Source organism: Lemur catta, chromosome 14, assembly GCF_020740605.2.
Source record: "Lemur catta isolate mLemCat1 chromosome 14, mLemCat1.pri, whole genome shotgun sequence".
In the NCBI taxonomy this organism is placed as follows: Eukaryota; Metazoa; Chordata; class Mammalia; order Primates; family Lemuridae; genus Lemur; species Lemur catta.
This window is the reverse complement of record NC_059141.1, coordinates 1929777-1944104: the sequence shown is the minus strand read 5'-3', so window position 1 is coordinate 1944104 and position 14328 is coordinate 1929777. Positions and strand designations below refer to the sequence as shown.

General features: G+C 44.2%; 1 protein-coding gene across 11 annotated transcripts in view; it reads right to left on the bottom strand.

Annotated features, from left to right (window-relative positions):
• Positions 1–965: 965 nt before the first annotated feature.
• Positions 966–14328, bottom strand: part of C14H10orf143 (chromosome 14 C10orf143 homolog) — a 28712-nt gene continuing 15349 nt past the window's right edge. Inside the window, exons 4-7 of one of the 11 annotated variants that reach the window (XR_006739214.1) lie at positions 6792–7142; positions 4655–5050; positions 2005–2347; positions 966–1542 (exon numbers count right to left, since the gene is read on the bottom strand). Coding sequence is in view for 3 of the 11 variants with exons in the window: in XM_045568377.1 (XP_045424333.1) it covers positions 13717–13833 (117 nt within the window). In the remaining 8 variants the exon portion in view is untranslated. Of the gene's footprint in view, positions 1543–2004; positions 2348–3175; positions 3794–4654; positions 5051–5512; positions 7143–10428; positions 10732–13584; positions 13834–14328 lie in introns of those variants that run through there. The other 10 variants (XR_006739217.1, XR_006739213.1, XR_006739215.1 and 7 more) reach the window with 10 other exon arrangements.

Here is a 14328-nt window from a genome sequence, read left to right as displayed (position 1 = left end):
TGGAGGGAGGGAGCAGACACAGAGCGGCCGCCAGGCACCCGCATGCGCTGACGAGCCCTGTGGCTGCCGTCCCACTGCACAGGGTGGCACAGGAGGCTCCAGGACTCGCTGAGGCCCCACAGTGGGGTGTCTGGTGGAGACGGGATCAGGGCATTTTCCACAGGGTGGGAGAGCATGGGGCCGCTTTCTACCGGAAGTGTTCACTTCACATAAATAGCCGGGCAGCCTGTGTGCTACTGCAATTACAGAAACACCCACCAGTAAATACGTGGGCTTCTCTTCTCTCTGCAAATCTGGTGGAAAAGGAAGAGTTTACTCACAAAAAAAATGTGAATCTAAGAGTTTTCATTTTTTTCCACAAAAATTAAGATGTGTATCTCTTTTTGAAAAGAGAGGAACAAACAAAAGCTCTTCAAAAAATAGTTTTTAAGGCCACAAATCCTAATACTTTCTCCTCTCACAGCCTGGTTGTTTTGGCAAGGACTGGCATTTTTCTAATCTAGCTGCAGCTCTGGGATCTTACTCAGGGTTAATGGGCACGTGTCCCGTGACACTGGGTAATCCTGGCTACGGTGGCACTGCTCTGGCTTCCCCTCAGCACCGCCTCTGCCCGTCGTTCCAGCATGGACTTGCCCCCACAACTGCGCACCGCCATCACTTACGATCGGGCTCTTCCACATGCCACTGGAGGACCGTCACTGACAGGGAACTCGGCCCCTATGAATAATGTGATGAGAACAGGGAGCCTACGAGGGGCTCTGACCCTCCTCTGGCTTTGGAAGGGCAAAGAACTTGAGATCGATTCTGTAATCCAGTGGTTTCTTTAGGACCTGCCTATCGTGTGAGCAGGACACCTCAGGAAGCTTTCAGACCCCAGGAAAATAATGCCAGTCTCTACAGTCAGAAAACGAGCAAAAAAAAAAAACAAAAAAACAAAACAAAACAAAACAAAAAAACCCAAGAGAAAAAGAGCAATTTCCATTTTAATATAAAAGGGGTCCTGTCTCTGATAACTTTGGTTGGAGAATTATACAGATCGGATTGGATACTAGCATTCAGTAAAATTCACTTCAAGATTATACAGCATTTTAAATACAAAAATAAGTCTTTTAAGTTAAAAAGAGTACATAACCAGCCCTGAATACAGCCATAAAACAACTGAAAAGTATGAAACGGGACTGCATCTGGATATGATTCCATAAGCCATGGTTCCCACACCTCGCAGGGAGTTTGATACGGAGTTTTTTAAACTTTTAAATAATGCAACTCATCTCCCTCTTAAGCAAGATACGCTTGAAAGGAGGCTCTTTTGAAGTGACGTGGATCCTCCAGGCTCTGGCGCAGAGGAAGGTGGGATTACCTGGATGAGAGGACAAACCGCCACCTGGCAGGGCGCACGGGATGCCCTCTGGACAGGTGGGCGCCCAGACACATCTGGAAGAGATCACACTTGCTGTCACACGGAGGGTTCAAAACCAAAACTGGAATCTTCCTTTGTCCAGCTGGCACCTTCTAACGATTCTCAGTGTGGTTAAAATGCCCCTACAAAGATAAAACAGCATATTGTGGGAACTAATTTACCTTGGCCAAATTAATATACCTTGGCTATACATTCACCAACAAGAAGCACGTCATTTAAAATAACTGGGCTAGGCTCGTAAATAGTATCTTAGTTTTTAAGGTGAGTATACATATATAGATATATTAATATCTATTACACTACAATTAAGACATTTAAAGCATTTCCAATAGTGGTACAATGTTCTCAATGTTATTTCCCACCTCTTCTACAGTACTATGAGGAAAAACAAGAGAATGAAAATATTATCTACATATTCATAAAATAAATTTTTAAAAAGTGATGTTGTCTAAATGTCAGATCAGGATTCAACACAAACGCAGCTCCTCCCTGGGGCCATCTGCAGTCGCCCGGGCTCCCAGAATCCCCACCAGGCCCCGCCCGCACCGGTCTCCTGGGGCAGGCTTCTCACCTCTGACCCTCACCTACAGAAATAACTGGAGAACCAGATGGCTGGGGACGGACACTCGGCCAGACACTGTAGCACTGTGCAGTGAGAGGTCCCGTCAGCATCTAGGACTCTCTGTCGCACCTGGCCATGTACCCTGGCACACAGGCAGTGCAAGCGTGGCCTCCCCGTCCTGCAAGGACCACACCACGACGGCAAATAGGCTCCTGGGCTAACTGAGGCCCAAGAGGGTGGGGTGGGCTGGGCATCAGGGGACAAAGCAGTCCAGTCCTTGATGATGTCCCTGTTTCCTGGAAGGCAGGTGCTGTCCTGAGCCCCGGGAACCCGACAGGGGCTTTGGATGGTGGCACACTGATTTCCTGTGGATGGCGCATTCGGGTGATCAGAATAAAATGCTACGGCAGCCACGGAAAGGCACACATGGCTCTACCTGCTGAGGGAGTGGAGGAAGGCTATGCACAAGGAGAGGTAACTCGGGTGGCCCATGAAGAAGAGAATCTTAGGAGGTGGGAGCAGTGAGAGGAGCATGAGGTCAGAATGTTCCAGAACCAGAGAACTATCTGTGATGGCTGGAGCCAGAGGTTCACAGAGCACATGGGCAGGGATGAGAGATCGTCTGGGAGGTCAAGCCCTGAATGCCATGGTGAATTAAGGTGCTGAATTTATTCAATGGGATTGTGCTTCCCAAAATAGTCTCAGAATTACATACGGTAACAGGTATCCCTTTATAAAAGGACATTTTGGAAACAAATTTCTTTTCTGCAATTCTCAAGATCTTTAATAGTCTAATGTACATCAAACCTCCAAAAGGTGAGGGAAAGTATGCAGCATTTTCTGAACGTCTGCGGTGAGACCCTCAGTGGCAGGAGCCCGGCTAGAGAAGCACAGCTCTGGGCAGTGCACCGTAGGAACAGGGCCAGTGGAAGCCTGGGAAACTCACACTGAGATGCTGTTGGGAGGAAGTGGAGTGGGTGGGGCCAGGAGACAACGGGCCTCTCTTGGGGGAGAGACAGTGGGATTGGGGTGGGGAGTGCTTTTCAATTAATTTCATCATTGTCATTGTCATCACCATCACATAACTCAAAAAATAAAATGGCCAGGTGCAGTGGCGCGTGCCCTAGTCCCAGCTATTTAGGAGGCTGAGAGGGGAGCATCACTTGAACCCAGGAGTTCAAGACCAGCCTGGGCAACAGTGAGACCCTGTCTCTAAAAAAAAAAATTAAAAATTTTAAAAATGATTTTTTGACAAAAAGCTATTCACTGAGATGTCTGACTCCTGCCCCCATCCTTACTCACCCTGTTTGAGGAGGGGGTATATTTGGAAGACATGTTGGAGACAGAGCAGATAAGGCTTGGGGACAAAAAAAGAGCCACATCAACATGAGGACTGGGACCTAGAACCTCAGATGCAGAAGACCCTTTTTAGACATGGCTCGTTTAAACCTTGTACCCAAAGCTCTGTCCCCTGACGTGATCTCAAGCTCCTGGCATCATCCTATTCACTCCTCCCAACACGTTCCATTGTCATCGTCTCTCTCAAAGCACACAGCCCACAGTGATACCCAAAGAGGAACCTGGTCACGTCCCTGATCCAGACAAGGGTGGGTCCAGTGAGGTCTGAAGTCCTCAGATTCGAGTTCACAGACGACACACACCAGCCAGCAGCGGCAGGTCCGCTGAGGAATGCCAGGCACTGAGCCCACGATTTGGTAAAGCCGGGAGGGCGAACTGCAGCCCAACTGTACGTCTCACCGCAGACGAGTGAAATGCCTCGAGCCTCCTGTCTGGTTGGGCTTGAAAAGTGTCTGATAAGCAGGAGTGGGAAATAATACACCACAATTCCAGTATTTTTCCAACGAGCAACAGAAAGATGTTTTTAGAAGAGGGAGTTTTTATTGCTCCCAACACTGGGCTCTAAAGGGACTCGGGTCTGGCTGCTTCCGCTTCCCTGGTGAGCACCTTCTTCCCCTTCCCGTTCCCTGGGGCACAGCCTTACCCTTTCTGATAGCTCCCTCCCTGCGATGACTTCCTCACGGGGTGCTGGCCACAAAGCACGAACCCTTTCAACACTTCCCACTTTACTTCTAAAAAACCTTCCTCTGCAGGGTACGGTGGCTCACGCCCATAATCCTAGCACTTTCGAAGGCCAAGGAATGAGGATCACTTAAGGCCAGGAGTTCAAGACCAGCCTGGGGAATAGTGAGACCCCCCATCTCTACAAAAAAAATTTTTTAAATTAACCAGGCATGGTGGTGCACACCTGCAGTTCCAGCTACTCGGGAGGCTGAAGCAGGAAGATGGCTTGAGCCCAGTTGTTTGAGGTCGCAGGGAGCTACGATCATGCCACTGCACTGTAATCCAGGTGACACAGCAAGACTGTCTCAATCAAGCAGTCTTCCTCCCTGGGCTCTCCCTCACTTGTCTGAAGAGCTCCAGGGCCAACAGAGCCACCAGGGCCACCAGGTGCACACCTCACTCCACTTGGGCTTGTCACACTAAACACGCAAACTGAGACCTTCATCTAAGGTAAACCTAATTACAATTCAACCCATGTATGTTGTGGGCAGAGAGAACTCTGCCACATACCATTTTCCCTTTTTGCTAAAACCATTTTTCCCTGACGTGCAGGACACTGACTGTGGCTCCCCCGTCCCTTTCCCGGGTACCTGTGTGACACAGTAACAGCAGCCCTCTGTGGGTCAGAGATGTCTGCGACTCCTGCCGTTACCATCTGCCTGAGGAATCACTCTTTCTTTCTTTCAAGCATATTCATCTTTACAGCCACCAAACAGTCTTTTCTCAACAGAATTCTTCCAAGGCCTATAACAAAAGTGTGGACTTCTAAGACAATCATCCTTACTTTGCTGACCTGAGTCTTTGTATAATGAAATATCTTTATAATACCTACCTGTGCCCCATGCAGACTGAACACATACCATATTCTTGCCTCATCCTCCCCCGTCCTTCTTGGAGGTGATCACTGCAGTGGGTGTGCACCCTTCTCTACGGGGCCCCACAGGAAGTAGACGGTACGCAGGAACAGCAGGACGCACAACCAGTTACTACAAAAGGGTCAGTCACAAAGCTGCAGCAGGGAGCCACGAGGGACAGTGCAGGCCCAGACCAAAGGGACGAGGGGAGGAAGTACTTACCAGAACCTGGAATGTGGTATCACTGCTGGCTCCCTGAAAGGAGCAGTGCCCTTGGCCAAGGGACACGGCCACGTACCCCACCCTCCCCTCTCCACGTCTCTCCAGTCTCCTGCTGCCTTCCCCACATGCCCCCAGTGGCTGAACCCAAAGGGAAACTGGAGAGCCCGGGCACCTCACTGGTGAGGACCATACAGGTTGGTCCCTGGGCAGGAAGCAGAGAAAGGTGGGCGGTGAATGTGGAGGGGCAGACACTGGACTTACTAGACAAAGACTTTAAATCAGCTACTTTAAATATGTTCAAAGAACTAAAGGAAATCACGATTAAGAACTAAAGGAAAGTAGACTGACATCTCACAAAATAGAAAATATCAATAAAAGAGACAAAAATTTTATATATATAAACTAAACAGAAATTCTAGAGTTGAGAAATATAACAGAAATACAAAATTCACCAAACAGGCTTGACAGCAGATTTAAGCAGGAAGAAGAATGAACAAGTAAACCCAAAGTCAACTGAGATTATCCAGTTTGAAGAACAGAAAAACAAAGCAGGGAGGGGAAGCAAAGTGAATAGGTGCTAGAGGCTCAGGGAGCACCAGTGAGTGTACCAACATGCACATAAAAAAGAGAAGTCCCAGAGGAAAATGAGAGAGAAAAAGGAGCAGAAAGAATATTGGCAAAGTAATGGCCAAAGACTTCTCAAATTTGATGACAAACAATAATCCATACATCCAAGAAACTCAATTAACTCCAAAGGGATCCCCACCTAGACACATCATAATGGAACTATTTTAAGTCAAAAAATCTTGACAGCGGAAAAGGGAGAGGCAACACATCACGAACATGGGATCCTCCGTGATGTCAACAGCTGGATTCTTGTCAGAAGCCAGGGGGTCAGAGCAGTGCGATGACATATTCAAAGCACCAAAGGAAAGACTGCCAACCAAGAATTCCACATCCAACAAAACTATCCTTCAAAAGTGATAAGAGAAATTAAGACTTCCTCAGATAAACAAAAATGGAAAATCTGTCACTAGCAGACCTGCCCTGTAAGAAATACTGAAGGGAGTCCTTCAGGATATAACATAAAGACTCTACTTGGTAATTCATATTCACATGAAGAAATAATGTAAATGAGATTTTTTTCCAATTGATTATTACCAGTAAGAGTCTATCCATTTTTGCATGTTTATCTTATATTCAACAACCTTGCTGAGTATTAGTTCTAATAGTTTATCTGTAGATTTTCTTGAATTCTACATAGATAATTACATTGTCTGGAAACAACAATTTATGTTTTTTCCTTTCCAATTCTTTCACCCATTGTTTCTTTTTTTAAAATCTTACTATGCCAGCTAGGCACACCAGTGCACTAAGTAGAAGTGATGACAGCAAGTACCCTTGTCCTTTTCTCTTCAATAACAGAAATGCATCCCCTAAGTATCATGTCCTTAACTTTTACCAGGATAAACCCTATTTTTGGTTAGCTCAGTTTTTATTATGAACAGATTTTTAGATCTAACAGCATGATGTTTCTACATCTATTAAGATGATCATTTTTTTCTTCTCTGATCAGACAATGCAGTAGTTTTTCTAATGTTAAATCACCCATGTGTTCTTGCATATGGGTTTTTTCAAATCTGTAAAATACCTGGCATGGTAGCTTTTTGATAACTTTCTCAGTTTCTTCCATTGTTACTGATCTACTTAAGTTCTCTTCTGGTGGGGGGGGACCCATTACTTTTGCCGTCCCAGCTCAAGGCCCAGCACAGCCTGCCCACAGGCCCACAGCTGCAGTCCCCTCAGTATTTCAAAGATGCCATTCCAAGGTCTCCTGGCATCTGTTGTTACTGAGAGATCTGTTGTCAAATTACTGTCTTTTCATGGATAATCAGTCCTTTCTTTCTAGCAGCTCCACAGATTTTTCTCTGTGGTTGATGTCCTCCCGTTTCATGCTGACGTATCTGTGGGTGGAGACATCATGCCCAAGGCTCACACAATTCTTCAGGGATATAAAAAAACAAAAGTACAAGACAACAATGTAACACTCGTGAACCATCACATAACTAAAAAGACAAAACATTACAGACATTATCAGAACACCCTCTGTATCCTGAGTCCTTACTCTCAGGAGAAATAAACCTTGTTATTCTGAACTTGATATTTATCAACCTCACAAATGCTTCTGTTCTTTTAGCAGATAATGTATCAATGTTTTCCACATTTAAAATTGTATCTAATTTTATCATTCTCTATATATCTCCTCCTATAATTTCCTTTTTTAGTTCATGCATTTTTCACCACTGTCTATAATATTTCATTGAATAAATACACCCCAATTCATTTACCCATTCTCCTGTTAATGAACATTTAAGTCGTTTCTGGCTTTTTCCTATGCAAACAGTACCACAATAAACATTGTGTATGTATTTCCTTGGGCATCTATAAATGTACATACCTAGGATTGTATCTTCTAGGTCACCAGGAATGCCTACCATCAGCTTTACTGGATATCTGCTCTCCAAAGTCACTGTGTCAATTTATACTGCTACCAAGAAAGTGAACACATTCTTTAACCCACAACCACACCCTTATATCACCGGATGTTTTTATTTTCTGCTAATTTGATGGTTTAATTTGCAAGCCCTTAAATTACTTGTGAGGTTGAACGTCTATTTATATTTATTAGCTTTGGGTTTCCTCTTCTCTGAACTGCACGTTCATACACTTTGCCCATTTATCTGCTGGACACTGATGTGGATATTTATTCAAGATCTTCATCTTTCTATTTTGTGTACTGCAAATGTCTTCCCTGCTTTATGGCCTCTTCTTAACGATGGAGGAACTTTGATACATAATGTGTCTTAATGTATATAGTTATATTATATATTTTCTACTGAAAGATTTAAAGGTATTTGGGGGGCACATTTAGGTTCTTTAACCCTCCCCTCTACCTCAGAGAATGAACTTTTGCATGAGGTAAAGATCTAATTTACTTTCTCTCATGTATGGATAGTCAGCTGTCCTCGCACAATTTATAGAGTACCCTGTCATTCCCATATGATTTTTAATGCCTTCAAACTGCCATATATGCATGTTTAAAGATCTCAATTTTATTTCCTTGGTTTGTTTACCCCTGGGTCAATAACACAGTGTCTTCACCTTGTTATTCTACTTCAAAATTGTTGGGCTACACATGCCTTTCTTCAATTCTGGAAAATTCTCAGTCATTATCTTTTCAAATATTTCTCTCTCAACATTTTTTAAATTCCTTCCTCCTGGATTTCCTAATGGACTGCCTCATTTTTTCCTCTATGACTTCTAATCACACTTTCATACTTGCCACCTTTTTATCTCTCTTGCTGTGTTTGGGATGATTTCCCCAGATCTATCTTCTAATGGATTAATTCTGTCTTTAACTGTGTCTATTCTGATGATTTTTTTAAAACTTCAATGAACTTATTCACTTTTAGGAGTTTTTTTTTTAAACCTTCCAACATTTTTTTATACTGTCTTCTTTTACTATGGCTCTATTTCTTCTTTAATCATTTTTGAAAATTTAAAATAATTACAAGCATACCTTGGAAATATTTTGAGTTTGGTTCCAGATCACCATAATAGAGCAAATATTGCAATAAAGTGAGTCATACAAACTTTCTGGTTTCCCAGTACATATTAATGTTATGTTTACACTCTACCGTCTATTCTGTTAAGTATGCAATAGCATTATGTCTAAAAACATATATACCTTAATTTAAAAATACTTTATTGCTAAAAAATGCTTCATGCCACAGAGACATGAAGTGAGTACACGCTGTTGGAAAAATGGAACCAACAGACTGTCTTGACGCAGGATTGCCACAAACCTTCAATATGTAAAATACACAGTATCTGCAAATACAACAAAATGAAACGCAATAAAACAAAGTATGCCTGTACTTTATAGTAAACTTCAAGTTTTCTATTATTTCAGATTCTTGAAGATTTGGATCCTTATTTGTTATAATTCCTGACACCTCCCCCCACTTCATGGTAGGAGATTTGTTTATATGTGTGTGTGTGTGTGTGTGTGTGTGTGTGTGTGTGTGTGTGTGTGTTTTGTAATCTTGTCCTCAGGGGGGTTGTTTTACCTCTGAATCTTATATGTACTGGATGGTGGAAGCACGTCTACAGGATAATTCTGCATTTGCCACTATCCACGGCATTAAGGACTTCAATGGTCTCTATCTATTTTTATGTTAAGGCTTTGACTTTTGGTTCCTGTGCCACTGAGATAGACTACACTTGCAGCCCACACCCATGCATGGCCTGGTATTTTAATTAACAATCCCCTTTTAAAGTACAGTCAGAACTTCAAGGCTCTGAACTTTATGCAAATTCTAGCTGCCATACCTCTGTCAGGCCAAAGTCTCATCTAACTCAGACATTAGAATTCTAGTCCCCGGCCCCTGGGCCCATTCTAGGACCAAGCCCAGTAATGGTCAAGACCCAATAATGGCCACTAAGGAATGTGTTTGTATCTACTACTCAGCTTTTGTTTTCTCTCTTCACTTATTACATGATCAACCATGTATTTAATTTTTTATTAGAGTTTACCCTGTATCTCCGTAGCAGGAGGGAGACACATCTGCGTTAATTTAGTCTAACATGTTTGCAGGAAGTCTAAATTGTACTTTGTTTTTTCCTTCTACTCACATGAGGCCCCTCAGCTCCTTTAGAACCTGAAAATGATCTAAAAAGGCAATTTTTTTAAAAAAGTAGTTTTCTGGTATCCATAATCCAGAGAATTTACGGTCAGATAGTGCCAGAAGCTAAATGTAAAGATATTGTTAGTAGTCTATTCAAACTCATCTATGTTGGAATTCCTATCTGGCTACACTGACACAGTCCGATTCTTCTGCTAGCCAGCTCACTCCCTCACAGCTGGAGTAAGTCAGCCCCGTGTCTTAGCCAAAACCTCTCACTGTGGGGATGATGCCCACAAAGACCCACAATATCACAGCCACACTTATCAGGGGGTGTGAGCTGGCTGCTGGGCCACCAGCGTGGGGGAGTGATGCTGGCACACCTGCAAACACACAGATCAGCCAAAAAGAGCAGAGAGGAAGGGGCTCCAAGGAGAGCTCTCAGGCTCCGGCCACCCTTCAACCATGGTGCACGGCAGGCCAATCACTTAACCCCTGTGGACCTCATTTTCCTTATCTGTAAATTGATGGGTTAGACCGATGAACTCCAGCATCCTTGACAAACTGAGGGAAAAAATGCAAGGAGCACAATTTGATTCTTACAGAATGATCAATGAAACTCCTGTTGATCCCTCCATGATTGTGTTTTCTTCTCTCAGGACGTGAGAATAAAGGCCTGACAAGAGCTGGCTGTTGCTAAAACAGGACACAAAGAGTGAAGCGCTGCACATCAATCTTTGCTGATCTATGTCAGAATGTTACATTTCCGTCCCCAGCCCTGCTCCTGGCTGACACGCAGACCTGCCGTACCAAGCTGCCTGCATCTCCCTGCCTCGCTGCGGCACAGGGGGAGGCAGGGTTGCCAGGGTCCGCGAGGCTCCTATTTTAGTGCAGTATTTGCAGACGCTGCAGATGTAGGAAGCAATTGCCAGTCATTTGCAGATATGTAAACAAAACAAACAGAAGTATTTTAAAGGTCATGCATTTGGAGATAAAAAGAAATACAAAGAAAAAACTGTATCCATTTAGAATCAGAATAATCATACTTTGGCTCCTCCTGGTGTTCCTACAGAGGAAAACTGCACCAAAACAATAGATTTGGACCAAACACCTCCCTTCCCCTGCCCTCAATTTCTCCTCCCGCATTGCCTGCCTCTGCGTGCGCACGCTCGCACACTCAACACGCACACACCAAACACACTGCACACACATGCACCCCATGTACACAGACATGCATGCACACCAATCCATATATACAAAGAACATGCCCACACACACACACACACACACACACACACACACACGTCAAAAAGTGAATAATATAGAGGCTTATTAAGACTACTCCCTTAGTATTTGCCCTCAAATGAAAAAGAAAAGCTTCACAATGCTAATGAATAGGCTGGTATACAAAATTAACCTGGGGGGGAAGGGAGTTCCATGACACCCAGAGAGATCATGTTTTGCATATTGGCTTTTAAGTGGCAATTCCATACCAGTTTGAGCAATAAACCCCAACGGCCCCAGATAAAAGGTGGCAAAGGAACATCAGCAATGGGCAACACGAAGGGCCTGACCGTATTTTTAATGTAATGTCCAGGCTCTCAACACCACCACGTGACTTACCTGGGAGGGGCTCTGCAGAACTCCAGAATGCTGAGTTTGTGGACCAAGCACCTGGGCTCTGATGGGGCACAACACAGACCCAGAGGCTTATGCTGAAAAAAGCAGCCTTTCCCCCCCAGGAGCACTTGTCCTCATTAGCTGATTAGCCCAGGTAAGGTCCAGTCAGAATACAGAAACCAACCCAGGTATTTCAAACAGAGGGAATTTAACACAGGATTCGACTACACACAGGACGGAACAGATGAGAAGCCACACGGGAGGGTGAGGCAACCAAACACCCACCACAGCCGTAAGCCACTCCTCCAAGGGCTGGGAGGACAGCAGGGAGGCAGTGTGGCCTCAGAGGCAGAAGCTGGGACCACTGAGGCAGAGGGTGGGAAAGGCTCTGGTTCCCTGCCATCCTCCCCACACTCCAGTGTCCTGCCAGCACCTCACATTGGCTGAATCCCCCAGAATCAGAGGTAAAGGAGTCTAGGAAACGTAGTCTCCCCCATAGAGGGACAGGGGGCAGCCAAAGGGGGGAATGGAGCTGACAAAAAACGGGTAACTGACCATCCTGTCAGCCCAGTAAAATCTGGGGGTGGCCCCTTCCCTAAAAGATCCCCACAATGAGAAGTAACAAAACAGTAGAGACCAGATCCCACCAGGAACATGCAGTGCTGAGGAAATACCACCTCACTCCTCATCAAACCTCCTAAGTTCTTTCCACAATTTTCTGCCTCATAAGGCCCGCTCCCCTCTTCATGTTTCTTCTTTGAGGACTCCGGAGACCTCTGGCAGCCTTGTACGGTTTTACTTAATTGGTCTGAATCGCAAAGAACAGCATAATTTGCCTACTACACCTGGCTACTATGTGCCCTCATGCAGGCAAGCCGAGCTGATCTGAGAAAGGAAGTGTGCTGAGCCAGGGGACAGTCTGGCTCAGGAGCCACTTGTGGCAGGAAAGGAAAGGACGTCTCCTGGTGACATGCACACTTCTGGACTTGCAGTGTCAGATGGCACATGCAGGGGGGACAAGCAGTTGGGCCTGGGCGGGAGCGGACACCTCAGATGCCACAATCCCAGGTCCCACCACACCCACTGTGACTGTCAGTGACGTGAGCAGGGTGATTCAGGGCTAAGAGGAGATGTTTCCAAACAGTAATGTGCACTGTGAGTTGAACCAGCACAGTAATGACTGTACAACACCAGCTCAGAGACTCCTGGAACAGTAACCACTGTAGCAACACGCCAGAATGGATCGAATATAATAGAAAATGCAAACGTGGAAAACGAGTCTGAGAAAGTCTATGGGAAAAGTTCTTGCACCTGTGAGAAGTGAAGACCTTACGCATGTGAGGAGTGCCTCAATGATAAAATAAGGAAAGGCTCAGGAAGGGAGGGCCGCGGGCACTCAGGCGCCGAGAAGAGAACTGACCCGCTCAGCTGATATCCCATTGAGGTCAGAAGCGCACTCGCGGGTCGGGATGCAAAGGAGCTTCCTGGGGGAAAGCCGCCAAATAAGCTAAGAATCACGTGCAAGTTTCCTGGTTAGAATTCCCAAAAATGACCACTGACACAACCTTTGCTTCTCTGTGATCCAAGGGAGCCATTCTGAGTCACCCACGGGAATTACGGCCAGGAGACCGGGCGCGCTCATGTGTATGCAGGCAAGCGTTTGTGAATGGAACCGTGGTTAATAAAGTCTTCGGAAATTTGGAATCGTTGCCCATAGGTGATTTATTGTTAAGCACAACTCCCTGGGATCTTGCATTTCTAAAAATACTATTTGCTTTTTATTTAACACTGAACCTTTTGATGTTTTAGAATATAAAAATAGTAAGTGTCTTATTATTTTAAAAGCTTAGGAGAGAAACTAGCCATATTATTAGAAAAAGAAGATATATGCAGCTATAGTCTGTTCAAATATCAAGAGGTGTGACTTTTCAAATTCACATTTCAATCTCTATTTACATAAGACTTTTAGAAATAGTGGGTGTAAATATTAAAACGCCCAAGCCTGGGTAAAATTTTATTGAGAGTAACTACAAATAAAAGGAAACTGATTTTTTAAAGTCAGTTTCTGAAATTTAGATGAAAAGAATATTGAGCATTAACAAAAAAAATGATATTTACATATCAATGTAAGTTTTCCGCTCATAGATTCCTTTCCTATGAAACATAACAGAGGCAAGCTTGGGGAATTACAAAGAAAGGAAAAACCCTAATCAAATAGGTACTGTTGTTCAAACAGAATATTAGCCAAAAAGATCCAATCAGTTGCTTGAGCTAAGTATATTTTTTGTTAAGCCATTCATGCCAGAACACAACCCTCAGAGCTTTATGAATCTGTACACACTCCAAGTGTTTGCCTCCAACAGACGGGGGATCTGAAAGATACATCCCCTGGAAACGGGGTGGGAAAAGAAGGGTACTAGTCAGTCACTAGCAAATACATCATTCAACCATAATGGGGTCATATTTCTCAAAGTAAGTAGTATTCATTTGCATTCCAGGATATGTTCAGCAACTGTGTGAATCAACCTAAACACACTAAATTCAAGTTGCTAGATCTTTAATTTCACCATTGTTCAGAATTACACCACAGAATACAACATAATCTACAAAAATTCTTCCAAAGATAGAATACGAAAAGTAGAAAAGTACACCTTCGTGGAGTGAGTTTTACCCTAAACTTTGTTTTCTCACTTCTAATGACTTCAGATAATCAGAGGTTCACTTGGATGACGCTGTCACGGTTTTAGGTCTTTGTTCAAAGCAAAAGCAGTGCCTATCACTGTAAAGCACAGTAGCCTACATGTGTCAATTGAAGATCTCTGTAACTTATTGACTCGATCTTTTGCTTATCAAAAACAGAGCAATACACTTCTCTAAAGATCT